This window comes from Berghia stephanieae, chromosome 9 (genome assembly GCF_034508935.2).
Source record: "Berghia stephanieae isolate SIO BIC M18660-M18661 chromosome 9, UCSD_Bste_1.3, whole genome shotgun sequence".
Lineage (NCBI taxonomy): Eukaryota > Metazoa > Mollusca > Gastropoda > Nudibranchia > Aeolidiidae > Berghia > Berghia stephanieae.
The window spans coordinates 9818295-9835502 of NC_088368.1; the positions used below are offsets into that span (position 1 = coordinate 9818295).

General features: G+C 34.5%; 1 protein-coding gene and 1 long non-coding RNA gene across 2 annotated transcripts in view; one reads left to right on the top strand and one right to left on the bottom strand.

Moving 5' to 3' along the window:
• Positions 1-13974, top strand: part of LOC144979642 (pre-B-cell leukemia transcription factor 1-like) — a 28277-nt gene extending 14303 nt beyond the window's left edge. The window contains exons 6-9 of the mRNA XM_078926468.1: positions 8272-8410; positions 9442-9548; positions 10944-10983; positions 12888-13974. Coding sequence (XP_078782594.1) covers positions 8272-8410; positions 9442-9548; positions 10944-10967 — 270 coding nt within the window. The 3' untranslated portion in view covers positions 10968-10983; positions 12888-13974. The remainder of the gene's footprint in view (positions 1-8271; positions 8411-9441; positions 9549-10943; positions 10984-12887) is intronic.
• On the bottom strand, positions 13674-16495 carry LOC144979643 (uncharacterized). The gene is made up of 2 exons (XR_013646748.1): positions 16105-16495; positions 13674-15558 (listed from the first exon to the last, which is right to left on the bottom strand). It is a non-coding gene; the product is annotated as an uncharacterized LOC144979643 (long non-coding RNA).
• Between the last annotated feature and the right edge of the window lie 713 nt (positions 16496-17208).

The window sequence follows — 17208 nt, forward strand, 5'->3', positions numbered from 1 at the left end:
GTTCAATATTTTTCTTTATTCTAAAATTCTTGGGTTTCCTTTCAATGACAACTGAGATCATTAAAATTCAGCTCACAACATGATGTGTGTAGATTTGATGAAAACATATGTTCGAGTTGAGAAGCAGTGTTCACGAACTTGCTGATCGTTTTTACTAGCATTTATTTTCCTAACTTACCTGTGTCAATTAACAAAGGCAAGACTCAAATATTTTCTATCTGAACAGTGTGTTTGTTATTGAAATATTTCCGGCATATACATGTCATATTTCATTCCCACAAAATATAAATCAGGATTAAGTTGTCTGGGCATCAGCATCGTTCAGGCAGTTGGGGGGAAGTCTTTAAGGAATTAATGAAGCCGATGCTCAACCGATCTGGAGGACGTTTGATTGATGTCGGCTGTTTGTTCTGCCAGCCGGTGATGTTTTCTCACTCCCTCAATGACAAAGAAAGTCATTGTTATGACTATGAACTATAGTCTATTATTACTTTTGTTACTATATTAATTGTTACTTATTGCCGCTACTGTTATTAATTATTATTATTATTATTATTATTATTATTATTATTATTATTATTATTATATTATATATTATTATATTATTATTATGATATTGCCTTCATTGCATTCTATTACTATTATTGATATAATTAATTTCTGATTGTTGTAAATAATTTATGTGAATTGAATTTTGTCGATTGGCCAAGGGCCTACAATAAACTTAAATGAAATGTTAGTCTTTGGATAGGACTTGGGTCTATTCTTGATTGCTTTTCCGCCTGGGTCGAGTGAAGCATTTGGAGTAAATTTTGTTGCTCAACGTAAAAAACATGACGCTTACCATTCCGCTGATACTGATACCTCCAAGGGGTGGTTGGGGAAAAACCTAAAATTCTTTTGACATTCTGTCTGATTATTCGCTGAAACAACAAAGGACAATCTATGTATTCAGATGAGACTTCAATGTGTTACTATTCCGATTTATGTTCATATTTTGATTATAATGAAGAGGGAACCCTGAACCCAGTGAAGTGGGTGGATTGATCTATTTATTTCTATTTCAAAACAAAAATATGGCGTCTTTTCACTGGATTTGTTATGTGGCAGAGGTCTCCACAAATCTAACATACCTCTTCCAAAGGAATAGATGGAGAAAAGTATATAACAAGAAGGAATTATGACAGTTACTTGTCCAGGCCTTAAATATTTGGAATGCTATTCCTCTCTATCGCTGTCATGTAGCTGATGTGCATACGATCTGTCTATTGATTTATTTTCATAGTTCATAGCATGATGTGCTTTATTTTCTTCTTTTTTTTTCCAGAGAAATACAAAAAGCCAAGGAGACCCTGTCCATACTGTGGACAGTTGCAAACAAAACTCTCAAGGCATTTGATGAGGAAACACAAAGATGAGACAGAAGTTACAGAGGCCATGAAACAGCCTGTAAAGGAAAGGGATAGAACAATGGATTATCTCAAGAAAAAGGGCATTTTTTATTCAAACACTAGAAACAATTCAATAGTTATGCGTGAGAGAGCACAAGGGTCACATGAAGTTGTTATGTGTGCTGGCTGTAAGGGGTTTTACTCTGGACGAAGGGTTTATGAACACAAAAAGAAATGTAGTACTGAGCATGCTCTGTGTACTGGGGTTGTAAAATTTTATCCCGTGGCTCCCAATGCAAGTAAAGAAATAAAGGAGAATATTCTTGACAAATTTCGGAATGATGAAGTGGGAAATTTGTGTCGATCAGACAAAGCTATAGTATTGTTAGGAACAAAATTGTGGAGTAAAAGTTCAAAGAAGGAGAGAAAAGTTATAATGAGTGATTTACGCATCTTAGGAAATTTGATTTTAAAAACTAGGAAGAGAACAAATCAACCTTCTTTCTCTGGAGAGGACGTGGTGAAGCGTTGTAACTTTAATGAAATATCGCAAACCATTTCTGAAATGACTTTGAAAGAGGATGGGACATTGAAAGCAGGCTTGAAGCTTTCAATTGGATTTATATTGAAAAAGTTAATTAATTTCTTAAAAGGGGAATATATAATGCAAAACAAAATGGAAGAATCCGCAGAGATAGATTTGTTCAAAGCTGTCCTGGATTATAATTGGGATAGTATTTTTTTTACAGCCAGAGTTCAATGTGAAGCAAAGAGAACAAATTTGAGAAAACCCAAAGAGATGCCATTAGAGAATGATATAAAGAAGCTACGGCAATTTATTACTGAAGAGATGGTCCGTATTTGTGAGGATGATTATCAATTATTTGATTCACATATGTTTGTTAGGCTTCGCAATGTCATCGTAGCTAGGCTTACAATGTTTAATGCGAGGAGAGGCGGAGAACCCGCAAGGATGTTGTTAAAAGACTGGAATGATGCAGATTCAGGTGTATGGGTTGATCCCAGCTTGTACAACATGTCACTGATCCTCTGGAAAAAGCGTTACTTGAGAAGTATAAGCTGGCCTATCAGTCTGGAAAGGGAAGCAAGATGTTGGTCCCTGTGTTGATACCCAATGACACAATTCAGCCTTTAAGGAAACTTGCACAGGAGCGTAAAGCTGTTGATATTTCAGACAACCCATTTCTTTTTCCAAATACAGGAATATCCAAAGATCATGTAAGTGGTTACATTGCCATCAAATATGTCACTTCCTTAGTAAAGGATTTAGAGAAACCCCAGTTGTTAATAGCTGATAAATTCAGGCACCGAGCTTCGACATTATTTGCCTTACTTGATGTCCCACAACACGAGAGAGATGTCTTCTATCGACATATGGGACACAGTGAATCAATCAATCAAAACATTTATCAGTGTCCACTTGCAATACGAGAAATAACAGAAGTTGGTCATTTTTTGGGTCAAATTGATAACTCAGCATCGGTCACTGGGGAAGGAAATTGTAACATTGAAACAAATGACTCTGTAGTGAATAGAGACTCAAATGCAAATTTTGGAACATCCATAGTAACAGCTGCAAATCAAGAAGAAATATTTGATGGTGAAGCAGGAGTGCCAAATCAGCTTACGTGTTCTTCAAAACAAACTGAACCCAAGAGGAATTCAAGCAAAAATCGGAGATACATGTCATGGTCAGATGAGGATACAGATAGAGTCAAGTCATATTTTAAAAACTTTGTCGAAGATGTTTCAGCACATGGTTCAAGGGGATCATTACCTAGAAAGTCTGAAATTATTCTGTTCTTAAAACACCACAGGGTATTTTCACAAAAAGGAATCCCTGAAGGTACACTAATTAGTTTGGTGAAGACAAAGATTTTTAATGAAAGAAATAAATATAGAAGGGAAAGAGCGTTTCAATCGGTGTAATGACAATCATGAATTTGATTTGTATTACATTCATTGTTTTGTATAGTGTTATTGACATATTTTGGGGGTTTACAAAAACGTTTTATCTTTATATAGTACAATCTGTTCATCATTGCAATATCCTTTTTTATATTATATGAACATTCATTTGCTCAGCTTGAGAGACAAATGCTTTGTAGAACCATAGCTGCCAACCGTTCTGTTAAAAACGGATTTGTTCCGTATTTGACTTCCTGAGTCCGTAAGTGCTTATTTTTAGTTCAAAATCCGTATTTTGTAATTTTTGACTAATTTGTGGTAAAAAAGCCATGTGAGCCTAATGAATTATTATTATTGATCCATTATTATTACTATTACTACTACTACTATTGTTGTTATTATTATTATCATTATTATTGGTGTCCAGTGAGAGCATAATCTCCATTTGTGTAGCTCTTTAATTTGAATTATGCCTCTATCATAAATGATTTTCAACAATTAAAAAAGTTCCATTCGTTTATATGACGCCTGTATTTTACTCAAACCTTTCATAATGTATTGGAGATTTGCATAGGATATGGATGTTAGCCTCGATATACTTTGAATATTCTAAGACAGTATTGATACTTTCACTATTTGTTACAAATATTATTTTAATTAAGAATAAAATTAAATCCACCTTTTTGATTGGAAGGTATTCAATAAGAAAATCAATTGCTTATATTGATTAAAGATGACAATGATTATTTCCCTTTATTAATTTATGAAATATATAAATTTAATCCCTTTAAAAACATCTTCATCTGATTTTAATTTTTTTTTTCAAGCAAGCTTTTGTAACGGTTTAGGTTCAAGAAAAATAAGTATACTCCATTTTTAGGTGTGTTTATCTTGTCAAAGTAAAGAAGTAGGAATTCTCTAATATTTAGAGGTGCATTTTACTATAACTACTATTATAGTATACTACTTAAAGACCATTATGTTGCATGAAAGAAAACATATATGCTATCGTCTACTTTTTATCTGAACTCACCTAATTTTTACCCCAAAACGCCCTCTCAAGTGATGTACCAGGTTGGTAGTTATGCATTTCTAACCATCTTAAGTTATTTCATTTATTTTACAATTGTGCTTCTTGTGTATTGGTCCTTATCAAAGTTGAGGCAGTTGAATTCTTTCTTTATATTGTCCGTTCTGAATTTTGATCTCATTGTGGAAAGCTCCCATAGCGGGCAGGGAGGTACACACTGTGTCTTCTATCCCCTTATATCTGTTTTCCAACATGCTTTCAGTCTTTGTCTTGGAATGAGATTACTTGTTTTTTTCCTGGCCCTCGCCGGAGTCCTAGCTGGGAGGGAAGCAGTCAAATGCATATTTATTGTTTTGGGAGATGATATTTTTTTCCTTGTAAATCATCTCTCTGTTATGTATTATTACTATATTTGTTATTTTTTAATGTATAATGTAAGCATTTGAGTGTGTTCCTCTTTGTTGGATTTTGTTCTTGTGTCCGGATAAGACTTATAGGTGATCTCAAACTAAGTACATTGGTGATACGCTCTTGGAATCTACATCTGATCCCTATTTGTTCCCAGTTCCCCTATGTCTTACTTTCTCTTGGATGCTTCAACTGTAATTCTAGAACTTTTTACTATCCAATTTTCTTCCTTTTTACTGGCGCTGATATAACCTAAATGTGTTGCAAGCGCCGTAAAACCCTTAAAAACAAAACAACAATCATTGTGGAAAGTGTCATTTTAACGATTCAAATGTGCTGGTACTAAACCCGATAATTGAGCAACATTTGGACTAGCCTCTGTCATCTCAAACTTGTTAGTGTTAGTAATAGTAATTAAAAAGGCTGACTTTTATATGTTGCGATTCGATGAAGGGGGGGGGGGGGGGGGCGGGGCTTCGGCACACATCGCCCCTCATCCCGGGCCAAATGAGCGTTCCTTATTTTATTTTTGAAAAGTTGGCAGCTATGTAGAACTATCTGAAAGAATCAGATATGGCAGAATAAAAAGTCTTTCTACTAACCCTAACTTAATTGGCCAATGTAGCTTTATGTTCAGCATTGTCTAGATACCTAATGTAAAATTTCACTATTCTTTTTATGATAATTTTAAGAGTTGCAATCTTTAGAGGTGACTGTCAAGAAATGACACCTCTGTGCATTTAATTTCATTCTTTCTTTATCCCCTCATCCTTAATCAGAATAATAATAATTAATAATGAAAAAAAATGCAGCAACGACAGCTTAGAACGGCATAAAGTGCTTAAGAATTATTTTTTTTGCATTAAACTTTATTCAAACGATTTTCAACACTTTTGCTTCACAGTTTATGCTTTTTAACAAATGCAATTAAGCAACTTACCAGCAACAACATATTGGTTTGTTATCATTTGAGGGTTTTATCAGTAAAACTGTTTCTATCCTTTTATGTTGCACTGTACACATAACAAACTTCATGCTTTTATTTGGTGACCAAAGACTTATGTGATACAGTGGATGAATGTTTGTGATGGCTTTTGGAACTGAAATAAACCTGCAATATGATTTGTAGACTTCTATCGTTATGTATCATTTTTCGGTCAAATGTAAATGTAATTTTACACGAGCTTGATGTATCATAAAACCCACAATGAGCTCAACGTGCAGCTGGTAGTGGTAGTACATTTATATGGACACGAACAACGTTGTTACAATTCAGTAACGTACTCCAATTAACACAAGTGAGACTGTAAATGAGACTTTTACAATGACTCTGCATCGCCACAAATATGGATTCGAACCCTGGCAACTCGGGCGTCAGACGAACTGTCTACCACGAAACCAAAGCAAGCATTGTGCAAGTTAAAGTGAATGAGATGTTGATTGAAGCCGTTCATTGTGTCCATCAGATCTGCTGTCCTATCCATCCAACTCCATTCACTGGGTGGGGTTCCCGACTTCCCATAATGGGCAGGGACGTACTCGTTGCGTCTTCTATCCCCCTATGTCTGTTTTCCAACTTGTTTTCTGTCTTTGTCTCGGGATGGGATTACTTGGTTTTGTCCAGGACCTGGCTGGGAGGGAAACAGTCAAATGTATAGTTCGAGTTTTGGGAGATTATATTTTTCCCTTGTAAATCATCTGTCTGTTATGCTCTTTATTGTTTTGTTTACATATTATTTATGCTTTGTAAACATTTGAGTGTATCCCTCTTTGTTGGGACCTGTGCTTGTGTCTGAATGAGACGTTTAGGTGATCTCAAACTAAGTACTTTGATAGTGGGCTCTTGGAATCTACTGTTTCCTATTTGAAACAAATCCCCTTTGCCTTACTTTTTCTTGGGTGCTCTAATTGTAGTTCCAGAACTTTTTACTATCCCATTTTCTTCCTTTTTACTGGCGCTGATATGACCTTAATGTGTTGCAAGCGCCGTAAAACCCTTAAAAACAAAACAAAACAAACCAAGTCCATTCAGTGGTATACAACAACAACAAATAAACTCCTCTGCCTGGTCCCTTCTATCTCTGATCTTAACCTGGGTCGTCAGGTTTCTAAAGGGGTCGGGGACTGCAAAACAATGGCGCACGGAGCAACTGGGAATATTTTTTGCCGTGTTTGAGTCCCAGGTTATTTCCCTGAGCGCCCCTTCTGAGGGATGGACCTTCCCAGGAGTTAGTAAATGCGTTGCTCGGCCACTTCACTCTACGCACACTGGGATAAGCTTCGACACTATGGCCATGAAGCTCTTAATCTTAAGGACTTACTTTATTTTAGACAATTTGGTGGTAGCTCACTTGAAAATGCACTCTTAGGTATACACATATATAAACATATACTGGGCTCCCTAAAAGGGTTTTTTAATGTGGTCTCCCTAAAAACATGTTTTTACCAAATGTCTCCTTAAAGCTACAGAAACACTTAGTACAACAGTAGGGAGACCGAGTAATTTTCTATATACCATTGTGATCATCAAGCATCAGAATTGTGTTCATAAATCATTGTAGGGCATCAAACTATACTCATTTGAACAAAGATTGAACAGTTTAATCAATTTGAACAAGACATATGCTTGGTCCTCCAATTGGTGCATTTCACAGTGGTCACCTTAATAGTGGATTGATACTTATATATATATATATATATATATATATATATATATATATATATATATATATATATATATATATATATATATATATATATATATATATATATATATATAATATATATACATACATACATATATATTTCGTATGATTTAACCAATTTCACCAAAAGGCTTTATTCAAGATGCAACTCCCACTCTTACAGTGAATGAGACAGTTTCTCCTATATCATTAAATTATACACTGGAATCCTTGATCAAGAAAAATTGGGTGACTTTATCCAGTATCAATTGAACACTCTTAGATTAAAAAAAAACCCAGAAAATTTTGGTCCAAAAAGAGGTGTTGACTTCAAGAGTGTTGACTTAATGTAGATTTCACTGTATAAAGAATGAAAGAATCTTCTTTAACTCTATACCTGTCAGGGCCAATTTTAAGTCAACTCAATACATGACTCTGATTCTGAATCTGAACGTTACTTGAAGTCGACTCAATTCTTAGTATTGTATTTGAGGGCAGAGAGAGTTGTTGGATATGGCAGCCATTGTTGATGTTTAAGCTGAAGTAGTTTGACAATCTTTGCTCGAAGGTGTCTAAATCTGTTGTGTTCAAACATGATTTGTGAAGGGCATTCCAGTCTTTGATGGTGCGGGGTGCAAATGAATACTTGAAGTTGTTTGAGTTTGCAGATTGATGTTTTAGTCTTTTTGAGACACATTTGGGGTACAACAACATCTTAATCAACATTGCAGTCTTTTTACTTTTCTTGTAATCTTTCTAAAAAAAAGACTTTATTTTTATGTTCATTATGCTCAATTACTTTATATTTTCCAATCTCTCCACCTTCCAGGTCTCCAACTGGTTCGGCAACAAACGCATTCGATACAAGAAAAACATTGGCAAGGCCCAGGAAGAGGCCAATCTGTATGCAGCCAAAGCCGCATCAGCAGCCTCATCACAGATGATTCAAAACCCCTCCTCCCCTACAGGTTAGTTTGGAATGTGGTGGCGTGTGCCGTTCACATTTCTGGCACCAAGAAATATTCCATATGATCTTGTTGTTGTGTTATTTATTTTAAGTCTAGTGTTTGGCGCAAATTCTTATGCTGCTTTTCTCGATACATTGTACAGTCAGCCAAATCATTTTGTCACTAAAACATGAGAATCTTATACATCCTTTTTTTTTTTTTTTTTTTTTTTTTTTTTGCGAGGAGGGAACCACTTATTCTACAAGGATCAAATTTTTTGTGGAAACAATTTCAAAAAGTTAGTTTGACCTTTTGTGTTTTACAAAATTCAGAAGACTACATTGATTTTGTAAGTTGTGACAAAGACAAAGTAGTGAAAAATGGCTTAATTTTATTAGCAGATTTAAGTTGTTACTTTAGGGCTCTAATAGCATCAAGAAGAAACCTTGACTATTTCAGTTGGTCACAGTTCAGTTTACTGATTAAGCCCCATGTTATAGATTAAGAATTTTAAAAAGTTTTATTAAACAGTGCCAGACAAAGCAGAAAGTAAAGTACGAGAAAAAATCCATCCCATAATATCAGCCTGGCTGGGAGATAAAAATAAAATTAAGAAGTACACTCTGTCGCCAAAATGTCTTTTGAGAAGCTGTCCTGAAAATAAGTCAGAATTATTTAGATGTGACTACAATATGAAGATATCTCACTGTGTCCTCATTGTGCTGCTATGTGGTCTTGTAGTATGAAACTCGCTTTTGGATTGGGAGGTCCTGAGTTCGAGCCGTATTCAGCGCATAGTTGAGTCCTTGGAAAAGGCTCTTTACTCACATTCTCTCACCGTACTCAGCTGTAAAATGAGTACCTGGCTGTTAAAAGCGTTGTCTCTGTCCGAAAAATATGTAATATCGTCTAACAGGCATCATGTCACGTTCTACACGTTACATGTTGCTGTTGGCTAGGGACCCCTTGTAAAGCGCTTTGAGCACGTTTAGTGGATTTTGCACTATATAAAAGCTCAACTAAAAATTTATCCTTGTTTGGTTGTTTTTCAGGATCCACCAACTACAGCCTTCAGTCGACACCTACCCAGATGGGAGGCCAGGGAGGGGGCTACATGAACCTCAATGGTGGAGAGAGTTATCCTAGTGGGGAGAACTCGGTGAGTCACATTTCCGTTACATTCTGTTTGAGAATTTTGTTGCAGCTGTGTCTTCTCTATATACTTTACTGCCAATTATCTTGTTTTGGCAGATATTTGGAGCTTGATGTAGTCGGTTTAGTTATGGAAGTATTCATTTGTCTGGCTGCTTTAAGTTGGATAAATGGCAGTAGACATGTTGAGATTGATCAGTCTCAGAATTAAAATGCAACTAATGAACATTATTATTTGCATTTACATATTGGTGTGATGGCAGGTATGCCCAAAATGCATTATTTTGCATAAAAGTTTTTAGTTGAACATGTCTTCAGGGTCTCATCTCACTCTATCCTTTTGAAACTGATGATTTTCATTTCACAACTATTTTTTGAATGTTTGGTCAGTGTTTCAAGAATGTGTAGCTGTTTAAACAAATTACCTACATTTTTCCTCTCTCAATTATGAAGTGTTTATATTGTGTTAATTCTACTCATACTAAACCATTCTTAATTTGACTGTGTTAGTCCATTTCTAGTGATAAATAGCAGTTGTCAAATGGAATGGAGGATTAACGATGACAGATGATATGGACTTTTTGGGTTTCCCCTTTATCAACAAAACGCTGAGGGTTTCTTTCATTGTGTTTTGTTGGCAAAGGGGAAACCCGAAACATCCGTATCATCTGTCTTCTTTAATTAAATTGATGTTTCCATTGAGTTTGACTGTTGTTATTTCTTTCTCCGAGCAGCAACATTTACATTGTATTTCTAGTGTGATGTTGACATTGTGTTAGTCACATACACGTGTGTCTCATGTTAGATAGATTCAATCATTGTATCTTAAATTTGTATTCTTTTCTTCCCTTGGGTTTTCTATCATTTTGTCTAGTCTATATTTTTAGTTTTAATGATTATTTTCAACTGAGCAATTTATCATAGAATAGTTTAATCAAATGTATCATGAGAAACTCTCAAATCCATTGAAATTTTAAAATTTATCAATGGTCTCAAGTTGATCAGATTAGTTAATTCTGTATTCAATGTCATCCAATTGATATAGATAAAATAAGAGGAATGATGGAGGGCTGTCTTAAATCTAAATTTTCAATTAATTCAGTAACTCAGGGAGATTGAATGTAAGGTATGAACTTACATTTGATATTGTTTTATTGCAACGATGTTTAGATTAAAATTTATATATTTGGAAAATGAAAATTCAGTATTGATTTTAGTTCCATTTTTGTTGTCATTTTACACATACGCATACATTTTTTGTTTAGATGACCACAGGACATGACAATGATTGATCACATATCCATTTTGATACAAGAATATTAACAGTACATATTAACTGAACCTAAATTAACACATGTTATTTTATGTTGTACTCCTTCCTCTTCCACATATTTCTTGGCAGTGGGCGCTAGAAGATTCTGACTGAATATGACCTCTCTAAAGTAAGAAATCTTATGTATTTACCCTGTTTTTAATTATTTTCATTTACTTTTTATGCCCCAGTCGCTTCTAGGAGAAAATACCCAAGTAGTTTGTTTTTTTGTTTTTGTTTTTCTTATTCTTTGCCTGTCTTTCATATGACAAATTCATTACAAAAAAATAAATTATTATCATGTTACATCGATTAATATTTAATACAAGTATATTAAGAGAACATAGTCCTCTTTTATTTTATTTAGTTTTTGTATATAATATTCAGCTTTCCCCAATGGTGGTGTAATGTGTGACTGTGTGTGGAATCAAAAGGAATATTCTCTGGCTCATCAAGTCATGATTTGTTTGGGTTTTCATTCATGTATAAGGGGGTTTTCCCAAAAGAGATGTTTTTTAATTAAATCCACTCTCAACTGTGAAAAGTTAATAGAACACAAAAGGAAAAATTGGTAGAGGCATAAACAAGCAAGAAAGGTGCTTCTGCAACACTTAGCTACTCTTGACTTATACTACATTAGTTTCAATCTAAATGATGTTAAAATTATTAATGACAGTGACGTATACCTCACCCACTCTTATTATCTTGTGATGACAATTTGTCTCACTGTGTCCTCTTTCCCATAATATAATCCACTGTAGACATGCAAAATTTGTGCCACTCAACTGTAGTATGTTATTCCATGATTTTATTTATCTATTTGGAAACAATGGTTAAAGAGGTTATCTACTATGTATGGATGGATAATCAGACATTGACTAAAGAAACTAAATCACTTCTGTAAATTTCAAGTCATTTCTCGCAAATCTTACAGCCATCTTTTCCACATTTTTAAGTAATGTTTTCTTCTCCTGTCAGCCCTTCCCTCCCCATTTCTATTTTTGTTCTTGGTGATGGTCTTTAATTTGATATTTCTTTTTCTTTTTAAAATCTTTGTTGATACAATCACTTTTTTGTCTTGGTTTTCTTTTGCATGCAGAGTTGGTTTTGACAGTGTATTGTGTTCATTTTCTCAATGTTGGTGTATTCTATTGACAGTACAGTGAAGTATTTGGTGATGGATTTTGTTTTCCAAAAGGGAGTTATTCATTAAATGAAATATACACAATTTTTTTTATAATTTCGATATTTCATTTTTATTAGAGTTTTAGAGTTGAATTTTCTTTTTTTGTAAGCTATTGTTTTTCAAACTGAGAGAAAATAAAATTTCCTTTGTTCATCCTCGTTTGGACATTTTTCTGTAAATTAAAGCTCAAGGAAGACTGAAATATCTCTGGCGACAGATGACTTGCTGAAGATCACACAGCTTTGCTTGTGGGAGTTGAATCTGTTACCATTAGGGTACAATGCAAAGACCATTCTACTGATCCATACTGCCCAGGTTCCTGTCTTTCTCTCTTTTGTGTATTGCTGATATCATGAAGGGAAAGTCTCATACTTTTGATTTGATTTTATATTATAATTATACTTTCTTTTCTTTTGTTTTAAAAAATTTATACTTTAGTTTTAGAACTCTCTTCCTTTTGAGGTATAAAAGTGATCACTTATTGTCATCTTAATTCGCATCTTCACATCTCAGACTTAACGAAGATGTTAGTTGAATGATATGGCAAGAAGAAATGCTCAAATCAAGACTCGTCAAGATAACTCATTTGCCAGTTTTCATTGGAATGTAAAGAATAAAGGCCCACTGGAAAAGATAACAATTCAACCACAGTAAACATCCAATACTAACGTATGATTTTTCCCAGTACTATGGCCTTTAACCCCTCCACCCCCCTTCAATACACCCAACAGTGATTGGATTTCATGCGAGTCCTAAAGGACCAGTCTTTATTATATTACCCTTGAATTGAACATGCTTATCTCTTCCCGTTTAATTTCATTTCTTCATCTTTTCTCCCTCATTTACAGTGAGTTGAGATTGATATCGAGAAAACAAACCAAACGAGAATAGCTGAGAATTTCACTGCCTAGAGTGTCAGGCTTCATGATGTTATGATGACGTCGACACCAAAAATCTGTGCCAGAGATAATGTTCATTTGGAGCCCCAGACAATACGAATACATGTCATATATATTTTTTTTGTAATCTGTACTGTATGTACTGTTGTGTTTTTACTTTTATTTATACATAAAATTATACATGACAATTTTAAGGTTCTTTAATAATATCGATTTGGATGTGTAAATAGATTACTTTTTTGGTAAAGGATTTTGTCTGCACAGATCTATCAACAGTATTGATTGATACGTGCAACAGTTTTTTGGAATTAACTCCCCTCACTTTATTCTGAAATGATTTGTGTTGGCAGGTCTGCGTCGCTGACAATGATATATGACTGGCTGTACTGTAAAATAAGTCCACTGACTCCCATAGTGGGCAGGGAGGTGCTTACTGTGTCTTCTATCCCCCTATATCTCCTTTCCAACTTGGTTTCTGTCTTTGTCTTGGAATGAGATTACTTGGTTCTGTCCTGGTCCTGGCTGAGAGGGAAACAGTCAAATGTATTGCTAGTTTTGGGAGATGATATTTTTTTCCTTATAAATCATCTCTCTGTTATGTTTTGTATTGTTTTCTTTATATTATATATGATTTGTAAAACATATGAGTGTATTCCTCTTAGTGGGGCCCTGTGCTTGTGTCTGGATAAGACTTTTAGTGATCTCAAACTAAGTACGTACTTTGATAGTGTGCTCTTGGAATCTACACCTGTTTCTTATTTGAACCAATTCCCCTGTGTCTTACTTTTTCTTGGGTGCTTTAATTGCAATTCTACAACTTTCTACTATCCCATTTTCTTCCTTTTTACTGGCGCTGATATGACCTTAATGTGTTGCAAGTGCCGTAAAACCCATAAAAACAAACAAGACATAAGTCCACTGATTCGAATAAAGAATTGGACCTTCGGCTCAAATTGCCTCTCTGTTGACAATTGTTAATCAGTCTTATGAACCATTCTCATTACTAAGATACCAAATAAAAAAAAATAATTAAAAATTAGAGTTGTGAGTGTAGAATGATGCATAGTTGGCAATCGAAGAGGAAGAAAGTGATCTGAATGTCGTAATTTTCATGTTTCAGTTTGCTACTCAAGAAAGTTGAGAGAGTTATGTTTTATTTAGATTGACTGTTAAGATTGTTATTATATTTATTAGATTTTCATCACGCACATTTGTCTGTTAGTGAAGGAGAATTTGGTGATTCAATAGTTAGAGCTTCCAACCAACATCCAAGCAACTAGGATTTCTGCCTCCTGTTCCCTCTGCCCATCCCTTATTATTTACCCCTAAGTTACTGGCAATTTAATTAATTTGATCAAATTGGGATGGGGAGGAGGGGTGAAAACTGTGACATTATGACATTCTTTATACTATGCGTGTGCAACCTCAGAAAAGCTCTTATTTGTTAGCATTTTAAAAGATAAAACAAAGCAACTTAACAAAGAAAAAAGTTAAAACCCACCACAATGACATCAATAGAGATGCATAGAATGTTTAATTTCTCATAAAGACACGTTTGATGTGGTCTTCTACAATCCTATATCTACAGCCTGAATTACTTTTATTATTTTCTTCTTGTATTATATACAAAAGATCTTGTTGACATTGGTTGTGTTTTGAATTATTATTATTATTTTTAAATTTTGTTTTACACATTTAGTGATCATTTTTCAGGTGAAGTTGTGATGGTTTTAACTGTAAAAATACGTGGTCCTTATAACCTGTAAATTTAATAGCTTCTATAGGAATATATTGAGGATGCAATATTCAGTTGTTTTTTTTTTTTGTTATTGTTATCTCTTTCATGCTTGTATTTCGTTTTGATTTTAGTAGCAAAATCGGTCCTTTAAGATTTTTGATTATTTTGTGAAAAAATACAGTTGCATTTTGAAGTATTATTATTATTAATTAATAACATTACTGTTGTTATTGAAATGTAAGTTTAAATCACAGTTGAGTACAATTTGATTTTTGTATTAAACATTTGGAACAAAATTGATAAAATCGGATATGTGGCTAATATGAACTGCAGAGTGACAATTTTAAAGTCAATTGATCATTCACATATACAAGGGTAGTAACCATACATTTGGGTGATAAAGGTTTTTCTCTTTCTTGATATTCAGGTACCGATTCTTTACATGTAGCATGTGGCGAAGTCTGAATTGCTTTGTTGGTATTTATGCTAGTAGTATGATAATATTGTTAAAATATATATTCATTTTAAAAGTATTAAATATAGGATAAGAGTTGCATTGACACGGTTTAATAATATGGGCACGGCCCAGGATTTCATTTTAATAATCAGCTCTCATTCTCATTATGAAGTTTGGGTTCTTTCAACCAGCATAAAAAAGGCAGACGGTCCAATGACATGTCAATCACCTTGCATTGGAAAGTTGTGGATCTTTTTCTAAACTTAATGTGATCTCTAGGATTTTTTCTCCGGCCTCAAGAGTCTGTTCTCTTGTCCTGCTACTGCTTGCTAATCAGACGTTTGTAACAAGAGGTGCTAACAACCAAAAATATATTTGAAAAGGTTGCGTTCAACTAAAAGGAAATAATATTTTTAAACAGATACCTGGGTGGGGATCCTGACCTCCCATAGCGGGCAGGGAGGTACATACTGTGTCTTCTATCCCCTTATATCTGTTTTCCAACATGCTTTCTGTCTTTGTCTTGGAGTGAGATTGCTTGGTTTTGTCCTAACCTTGGTCGGAGTCCTTGGCTGAGAGGGAAACAGTCGAATGTATAGTTATTGCTTTGGGAGATGATATTTTTTTCCTTGTAAATCATCTCTCTGTTATGTACTGTATTATGTTTTATTTACATGTTATATTTGATTTGTTAACATTTGAGTGTATTCCTCTTAGTGGGGGCCTGTGCTTGTGTCTGGATGAGACTTTTAGGTGGTCTCAAACTAAGTACTTTGACAGTGTGCTCTTGGAATCTACATCTGTTTCCTATTTGAACCAATTCCCCTTTGTCTTACCTTATCTTGGGTGCTTTAATTGAATTCTATAACTTTTTACTATCCCATTTCTTCCTTTTTACTGGCGCTGATATGACCTTAATGTGTTGCAAGCGCCGTAAAACCCTTAAAAACAAACAAACATTAAACAGATACAGTATTTGCAATGTCCTTGTAATTTTTTAATTCAAAGCTTTAACTTGAATAAATTGCAACATATTTTTTTAAATATGATCTATGATTTAAATGGTGATATAAATAGATGATGTTGGTTTCAATGCATGTTTGTATGGGAGGATGGAATTGAAGAGAGAGATCAGTTTTTAAAATCTAATGATTGAAATGTGTATGTGGCATTATTTAGTAAATAAAACTCATCTCAGTCAATGCTGTAGCTAGAATTCATTCATTATTCGGTCATGATTATACTTTTACATCAATATGGCGAATGAATGTAAGATAATGTATTAGCTCTATCATTTTAATTTCATCAAAACCGTCATTTATATTAAATGTAAAAGAGAGATTATATTGGTGGCGTGAAACTGTGGACTTGTTTTTAGTTTATTATTTTAAAATGTTGTTGTTAATTCGTCATCCTCATTGTTCATGGGTTGAGATCTTGGTTCAAGGGAGAATATAAAAAGCTTGAGCTTTTATATAGCGCTATACCCACTAAACATGCTCGAAGTGCTTTACAGGGCCAACAGCGACACTTAACATTTAGGAGGAGACATGATGCCTTTTCCGTGTTAGTGATATTACGATTTTTCCCAACAGATACATTTTTACCGGCCAGGTACTCATTTTACACCTGAGTAAGGTGAGAGAATATGAGTAAAGAGCCTTTTCAAAGGACTCAACTGTGCGGGACTCGAACGCAGAACATTCCGATCCGAAGGTGAATGTCATATCACCGGACCACATAGCCCCTGGTGTTATCTGTCCTGTCTGGGCCAGTCAGTTCTATCTACTATCTGTCTTCTTTGTTGTCCCCTCTGACATTGACATCCTTCACCCTTTCCATCTGGCTTTCAGTGGTGGGTGGAATTTTCTTTAACCAGTTAACTGCAGTACTCTTGAAAAACGTGTACACACACTATTTTAAAATATGTAGTGTCAGAAATCTCATCCTTCAAATATTGATCGGTTTAAATGACCTTCATCTTGGCAGACACTCTCAAACCTGGAACTTCTGCGAAATGTGGGATCAACAAGTGGTGTTGACTTGACTTTATACTATACAGATTCCACTTTAGT